The sequence below is a fragment of the Morone saxatilis genome, unplaced genomic scaffold (assembly GCF_004916995.1).
Source record: "Morone saxatilis isolate NCDOM2014 unplaced genomic scaffold, NCSU_SB_2.0 Contig15, whole genome shotgun sequence".
NCBI lineage: Eukaryota > Metazoa > Chordata > Actinopteri > Moronidae > Morone > Morone saxatilis.
The window spans coordinates 3,853,315-3,861,597 of NW_023339707.1; the positions used below are offsets into that span (position 1 = coordinate 3,853,315).

The 8,283-nt window shown below is 42.0% G+C and overlaps 1 protein-coding gene across 1 annotated transcript in view; it reads left to right on the forward strand.

Moving 5' to 3' along the window:
• The window catches only part of plxnb1a (plexin b1a), a 36,602-nt gene that overhangs the window by 4,109 nt on the left and 24,210 nt on the right, over nucleotides 1-8,283 (forward strand). The window contains exons 4-11 of the mRNA XM_035657275.1: nucleotides 200-382; nucleotides 2,615-2,743; nucleotides 4,575-4,675; nucleotides 4,797-4,929; nucleotides 5,134-5,290; nucleotides 5,512-5,620; nucleotides 6,005-6,113; nucleotides 7,138-7,932. Of these exons, the coding sequence (XP_035513168.1) occupies nucleotides 200-382; nucleotides 2,615-2,743; nucleotides 4,575-4,675; nucleotides 4,797-4,929; nucleotides 5,134-5,290; nucleotides 5,512-5,620; nucleotides 6,005-6,113; nucleotides 7,138-7,932 (1,716 nt within the window). The remainder of the gene's footprint in view (nucleotides 1-199; nucleotides 383-2,614; nucleotides 2,744-4,574; nucleotides 4,676-4,796; nucleotides 4,930-5,133; nucleotides 5,291-5,511; nucleotides 5,621-6,004; nucleotides 6,114-7,137; nucleotides 7,933-8,283) is intronic.

An 8,283-nucleotide genomic window follows, 5' to 3' on the forward strand; every position in this document is an offset into this window, starting at 1 on the left:
TGTTCAATGAGCACAGAGAAACTTTCCACTCTCAGCGTATGAATGTGAAAACATTCTTCTAGTGTCAAACTCTGCACATACATCATTCAAACAGCGCACTGTAGGAGCAAGAAGAAAGCACTCCAAACATTTTTGAGTAGAGGGGGTCTTTAAGGACAAACCAGCTAACCAATCTCTCTGTTGTGGTCATATGTTGCAGAATACCCTTAAGGCCTATGCTTGCGGCTCTGACCACACCCCCAGTCCAATGGCAAGCCGGGAACCGCTGGAAGCTAAGGCCGTGTGGCACACATCAGCTGCCCGTCTCACAGCTGTGGCCGTCAGTGTCAAAGAGGGATACAGCATCGCCTTCCTCGGAGACTCCAAAGGGACTCTGCACAAGGTAGCTCCTCCCATGTGCTGTCATACGTACTTTTATTTTTGCGCCAGTTTCTCTCAGGGCCTTGAGCCTGCCCCAGCATGCACTAGGTGGAGGGCAGGGAGACACCATGGACAATTAAGGCAGTTTCCCAATTTTCCATTCAAGACAATCACACAGGTTGGGTTTACTTAATACTGTGATCCCTACAGCCCTGCCCTTGTGGCTGTTACCGCCAGCTCCTTCTAAGGATGTCTGTGAATCATTTCCCCACAAAGCAAACACACCTTACACTATGTAAAACATTTGCAACCAATTACAGGGATTCTTCTCATATCCTTCCACATCGCTACAGCCTGGAAGATTCCAGTCATACCGACATTCATAGTTTTCCAACATACACATACTAGCATACCAGCATGATCCCATGCCTAATACATTTGCTTTCAGTTCTGTGGACTGCAGTATGTGATTGTTGGAGACTGGAACCTGATGCATTTTTGAGCTAATGTTTTTAAGAAGTGATACATTTTTTAAGTATTTTTGGAAGCCTAGTGTTGTGTATCTTCCAAAAAGAGATTTTTTGACTTTATTTGTCTTCTGAGTTCTGCTTTTTACAGTCTTTTGTCCAAGTATTATCACCACCTTTAGAACATCTGTATAGATTTGATAGTTACATGTAGGGATTGAGATAAGAGGATTGCAGACATAACTCTGCTGTGAGGTATTCCAGGAGTAGGTTATCTTCTAGTAGGTCTATTTTGCTCTGTATGTGCATGTGTATGTTTGATGTGTGTGTGAAAGAGAGGGAGTGAGACACAGAGTCAGACATAGTGCTTTTAGGTAGCAGATCAAAGCAGCACTCCATGTAGCCATCTGAAGTAAGCTATTGTAACAGGATTATCGTATCACAGCAGGACAAATTCCACAGCATCCAGATACAGGACTGTGTGTGTGTGTGTGAAAGGCCCCTATTGGTATTTTAGACCTTATACCAGTGTATTTGTAATGACCAGTCTAACTGGGGACACAATTAGTGACACCAACTAGTTTTAGTGCAGTTGTCAATAGTTTGGAATAGTCCAATGTTTTGGAAAACACAAAAAATATTAGACGAGAACATTGATACCGTGTCATTCCGTTGAATATAAATACAATTTTAATATGATACCATATGTTGGTACACTAATTAGGAAGCTAAAACCAGGAGATGGTTAGCGTAGCTTAGCACGAAGACAAGCAGACTGAACCAGCTAGCTTAGCGCCTTCCACTGGCAAAGAAATCTCCCTACCAGCACTTCTAAAGCTCACAAACTAACAAGTTTTATCTTGTTTGTTGAAAGTACAAAAGCTGAAGTGTACGTGGGGTTAGGTGCTGGACTATTTCTTGGCACAATGAGTCTTTTGGGCACTGTTGCCTGCCAACCGGCAGAGACTTGTTTTTTATGCCTTGGTTTTCATATTGATTCATCAAACAAGATATGACATGCTGATTTATTAGCTTTAGAGGAACTGGTAGGCAGATTCTTTTCACCTTTTGACTGTGCCAGGCTAGCTGTTTCACCCTGCTTTCAGACTTATGCCTAAGTTAAGCTAACCATATCCTGGCTTTAGCTTCGTATTTAGCATACAGACATGAGAGTGATATTGATAGAAGCAAGAAAGTGAATAAGCATTTTACCTTATATTGCATCTTCAATATGGCATCATATTCTCTATAAAATAAATATGACACGCAAAACAACAAACTGCATAAATGTTTCTAAATCATCATGCATTACAGAGCTACTTCCCATGCCATTATATGTTGAGTGCATCCTCTTAATGGGACAACTGATTCTCCATTCTGTTCACAGTGATCAAGTGGGAGCCTTATGGAAAGAGGCATGAAAACCTCTGCTAATCTCATTAACATGAGGTAACATGAGAGTTTGAAGGCCTGGGAATCACTTAAGCCAGAGGTGTCTTCCTGTGCTCCATATTAGATTTGACTGTGCCGTAATCACATTCATGGCCACTTCTGCTGCGATCCTGCACAAGTGTGATTTGATTTGCACTCGAGTTGTAAGCTGAAGAAGATATTCCTTTTGCCTTCTTTTTTTCTTTTTGGTCAGCTCTTCATTTTAGTCTTGCAGTGTCCAAAATCTCTAGAAATGCTTGTCTGTACAGTAGATATAAATCAATTTCTAGTGATATTCACACACACATACTGTTCCATTTTCTGAAGTGTCTGTTTTTTTCTGGTGTACTCTTCAGGTATATCTGGGCCAAGATGGCCAGGTGGAGGTATATGCTAACATGACGATCCAGCCCAACTCACCCATTAACAGTGACCTTTTACTGGACCAGAATGGAGCACACATCTACATCATGACAAAAACTACTGTAAGTCTAAAGATTTTAGTAACGCTGTTTTTGGACAGTTGGAGGTGGTAAATGTAATTTTATGTTTAAAAGAAAATAAACAACATGGAATTCAGCCGATTATGTTGGCAAGTTCACAAGTTTCATGTGATTTATCCTCAAACCACTCAACAGATGTATTAACAGCCGTGGCCTTCTTGGTGAGTCTGTCCATTCAGACACTCACCCAGATGTCTCCATACACGAGACTGAACATGGCTTGTCATTCATCGTCAGACAATTTATCGTTTGTCAGAGTTTTTCAGGCTTTGATACTTCCTCAAGCTGTGTCTCTCTCACAGATAAAAAGGGAAAGAGAATAAGAGGCAAAGATCGTAAGAGAAAACAGAGAGGCCAGCTGGCTGTTGGGGTCAAAGGTCACTAACCCCACTGTGATGGGTACAACAGTCAGCAGGAGGTGTTAGGTCAGACATAACAATGGTATTGATCAGTGAAAGTGGCCTACATTGTGTTGGCACACTCCCTACAGAGTGTCTGTGTGGGTAGCTATAGATGCTGGTGAATGGATATGGGAAACTGCTAGACTATACATCGAAAGGCTTGTCTCACTTTTGGACCACTGAACGTCTTAACTTAGCTGAACAACCATATGCATGGCATGCAAGCATTGCCATTGTGTTAAAGCTGCAGTAGGTAATTTTTCTAAAAAAATGTTTTTGTCATATTTGCTGAAACTTTCACGATATCCTGACAGCAGAACATGAGACAGATCATCTGTGTGCAAAAGTCCACCGGGCCTTGAATCAAAACAACCAATCAGAGCCAAGAAAGATAGTTGAGTTTGAGTCTTATTCCCAGGGCGTCAAATACAGATGCTTTGGGAATGAGACTCAACAATCAACTGTCTTCAAGCCTCCAACCTAAAGCGTCTTTATATATTTCTCAGCTCTGATTGGTTGTTTTTGTTCAGGCCCGGTGGATTCTTACAAATGCCATTCGAAGTGCTAGAACAAGCCAGAGGAACGAGATTTTTTCACAGATTATCCGTCTCATGTACTACTGTCAGGATATAGGGAAGTTTCAGCAAATATGATACAAACTTTAAAGCTACCGGAAGAGTTTCATGAGCAGACTGAAGTTTCGTATCTTGGAAATATTGTAATGTAATGTGTAATGTTTTTGAGTGGGCAAAAGCAATGAATCCCATTTAAGGCAGCATTTGAACAACTTTGAAGCACTATAGACTCAACTAGTGATAACTTAATTGGCGCAAGGTTTAAAAAAAGGTAAAAAAGCCATAACTTGCCTATAGCTACCCAGGTACCAGGTAGTAAAGCTAGTTAGTGAAATGTAAAGCTCATTTAAAGGTCCAGTGTGTAATATTTAGGAGGATCTATTGTCAGAAAGGGAGGCAACCATGTTGAACCGCCATGTTTCTACAGTAGGGCCTTTTTGCATTCTGAGTTTCTGAGCTGTATTCAAACTGCACTTTCACCAATAGATGATACTGAATCATACACACTGGTCCTTTAATATTGCTAGGCTAATAATTCAGTCCAATTCTTTTGCAAACAATAAGAAGAAAACCCCAAAAAGTGGAAGATAGTCTCAAAACAATCAAATGCTCTTCAGGATTTGGCAAATACTAATAATAAAGCAATGATAATTCTGCTTACTCAGTCAATAGCATTGTGGTTGGCAATATTGTGGTCTCAGACCTTAATAAAAGTAGAATTTTTATTGTGTTTTAGTGGAGAACATAAAGGAGAGATAAAGACTAGTAGCATACCCCTGGTATCTACCAAATTCAAAATAGTCTTAGTACTGACCCTTACTTATCTGTTATTTTCAGGTAGAGAAGCGTCCAGTGGCAGAATGTGGAGATCACCTGGACTGTCAGTCCTGTCTGTCTGCCAAAGACCCCTACTGTGGCTGGTGTGTCCTGGAGGGACGGTGAGTCAGTGTTGTGTTGTAAAAAGTAAAAAAAGTAACAGTGGGGCTACTGTGAGTTTTCTTATACATCCTTCTCCGCTTTCTCTTTCCTTGTCCCTCTTACTTCTCTCTTGTATTTTAGGTGTGGTCAGCGCTGGGAGTGCCAGCGAGGGTCTGAGCAGGGCCAGTGGCTGTGGAGTTTTAACCAGATGCAGCAGTGCCTCAGTATCCAGCACCTCAGCCTCTACAACATCAGTCGTGGGGAGAAAACTGATGTAATGCAGGGGCAAGAGTGGGAAACAGATGGGAGTAATGCAATAAGAGTCTACTGTTTGCCTGTCATAGTCTTTCTGGACTCTTTTTAAAGTTAAGATAAGAGTGGAATCCTCAGTCGGTGGAGTCAAAGAACAACACTTCACACGTCATCTTTTTCCTTTCTTTTCTTGATGTCCCTTTTCCATTCCGTCTCCCTCCCTCAGATTACAGTGTCAGTAGAGGGCCTCCCCAGTCTAGGAAAAGGAGAGGCCTACTCTTGCTTCTTCCAGGACACAGAAACCCCTGCCTCACTCACCAACACCGGTGTTACATGCTCTACCCCTGATGCCAGCAGTCTGCTCCCCATTGGCCACGGAGATGGTGAGTGCCTTTGTATTTGGTCAGAAATTATACCCAATTGATAAGCTTTTTTTCAGTATATAAAACATAAAAAAGTAGCATGCAACAAGGACTATCAGTTTTTAAATTCTTACTGTGAGTCAAAAACTTGAAATTTAGCATTATAATGCTTGAAGAATGACACAAAACCTGGTCAGATAATTTCAAATTGACCTATGCTGACTTGGTTTGTTCTGATACAGAGTTTGTGATGGTGACCCTGTCGCTGCGTTTCATCAACGTGACGGTGGCGGAAACAGAATTCACCTTCTACAACTGCAGCCTGGTCCAGCAGCTCTCTGGGCGCAGGCCGTGAGTACACGCACACCCATCAACTCTGCCAAGGCATTGTCAGCTTGTGACCTCTGAAAGAATGCCTGTTTGCACATGGTTATTAAACGTCTCACTGAGTCTGCTGAGATCTTGTGCATAACTAAAGCAATGCATTGTTGTTTTGACTAATTCAGGATTCCCAAATATTAGTTATATGTTGTTTGAGGAAAATTTAAGTTATTTTATGTTCTGTAGTTAAGCATGTATAAATAAGTGGAAGCTACGGAGTGAAATTCCAGGAGGTGCATGTGAAAGGAACAGCAAAGTACAATTAAAACAGTGTTAGATCATCAGTGTAGGATTGTTTTTGTTTTTATTGTTGCTAATTTTCTGTCTCTACACCTGCTGTGTGCTCTCTGCTAGATGCCAAGGGTGTGTCAGCAGTCGCTGGGGGTGTAACTGGTGCATCCACCAGCATGTCTGCACACACAAACACACGTGCAGCCAGGGTGTCACCATCTACAACCAAAATGTGAGTCCACAGGAAGGCGTTTGACTGTATTGAGAAATATTTAAATGCAGATAGATTTGAGGGTTTATTACACTCAGTTGCCAGTGTATTAGTTACAGCTTGCTAAAACAAGTGCTAACTGATTTAGAGAGGTGCTGATTCAACTGTATAATCATTTTAGAGGATTCGTAATGTTGCTGAACTGTGTTGCATTATATTGCAACATATTTCTAATATCTTATCCACCCCATGTGTACTAAATAACAGTTCAGTAATAATAATAATCTTTATTTGTAGAGCCAAAATTAGATTTAAAAATTCATGTGACAAAGTGCTTTACAAAAAGCGAAAACACGTAATAAAATCATCAGGTTTTAGAATAACATGAAATAAGAAAACAGATAAAACAAGAAAGACATTTCAGTAAAGAAAGAATTCAAATTCAAGTAAAATCTGGAAAGGTCTCAAATAAAAGTATGCTTTAAGAAGGGACTTAAAGGAGATCACTGACTCAGCCAACCTGATTTCCTCGGGCAGACTGTTCCAGAGCCTCGGGGCCCTGGCCTTTGTCCCCTTTCGTTTTCAGCTGGAGCAGACAAAAGACCTCTGCCCTAAATCAGAGATACAGCAGGGGAAGAGGCCATGTAGAGCCTTAAAAGTAATAAAAGTAAAAAAAAATCCAATCCAATCTTCATGAAGGCAGGATTTATTGTAGGACTGTTGGTCTGCATTAGATTTAGCTAGGTGTACCTAATAAAATGGCAACTAGGTTTGTTTTTCTGAGCATTTATCATACTGCACTGTGCAACATGCTGTACACATTAGTCTGTGCATGCATTGTCTGTTCGCTGTGCTTGGTGTAGCTTTCTGTTTGTCTTTTAAGTACATTTTTTACCATGAAACCCTTTTTTTTTATGTCACTCATAAGTTGCTTCTGAATGTTATTTGCGTACCCTTTTGTTTTATCCTAATTTTGTCTTCCCCCTGCCTTTTTTCTTGTCCTCTCCTTTCCTCGCTTGTTCACTCGTGCTACTCCATCGTCAAGTTCAAACCGCCAACACCCACCATCCCACCACCCACCAGAAAACTGACCCCTTTACCTCCTACTGTCGTGGCTGCTACAACAACAACAAGACCAACAACAACAACAGCAGCAGCAACAGAGCCACCACCCACAGTGACACCTAGGCCCACCACAGCAGCTGTCCCTTCAACTACCACCACAGTGACACCACCCACCACTCACAACGCTGAATCCACCTCACCCCTTACCCCGGCCACAACTTCCCCTTTTGTCAGAATCTTCACCCAGGCGACCACCACCATTCACACCGATGTCACCACCACAGGCGCCTCCCTCTCTGATTTGGAGGAAGTGACAGAGGGAATTGGCGGCACTACAGGTTTTTCAGAAGATGAGGGGACTGAAACTGGGGCTGTCACTGACGAAACCCCCCACACTACACTACCCAGCAGCACTAGTGGCCAGGTAGACACAGACTTGAGATATTTAGAGCTATCTGGTGAATCGGTGGGCTCTTCCTCCGGCGTAAGCTCAACCACCTCCAGCGAAGTGGGCCTTTTAGTAGACCTCCCTGTCAGTGACAATAAGGAGGCCATTTCTCTGGCCGGCTCTGACGAGAATGACTCACCTCTGTGGTTGAATGAGTGGGAGAAGCCAGAGGAAGAGACAGCCACAGACTCTGCAACAGGTGTATCTGTTGCAGGCACCAGCAAGAAGTCGTTCATCTACACACAAACACCTGAAACAGTTATTGACCCCGACTCTGAATCTGCAACAAACTTCCAATCAGATTCTTGGACTGACCCTTATTTTCGGGTGAGTGCAGAAGCCATGTGTACAGCTAGTGTAGAAATGGTACTATTGTCCCGGTCACCATGAGAAACTGTTTAACTGTTGTGCTTAGCTTAGCATGGCATAAATACTAAGAGCATAAAAACAAAAACCGCTGGCTGGGTCCGTCCAAACGTAACAAAAATCCACCTACCAGCCCTAAAGCTCACTCATGCATATAACCTGTTATATCTTTTATCTATATAAGAATTATAATAAGCAGATTTACCAAATTGTTGAACCTTTCCTTAAAAAAAATACTGCCTACTTTAATTAACCCAGTAAGATCTAAGCTTTGCTGCCAGTATAAAACTATGTGCTCCACATTCTACAGCA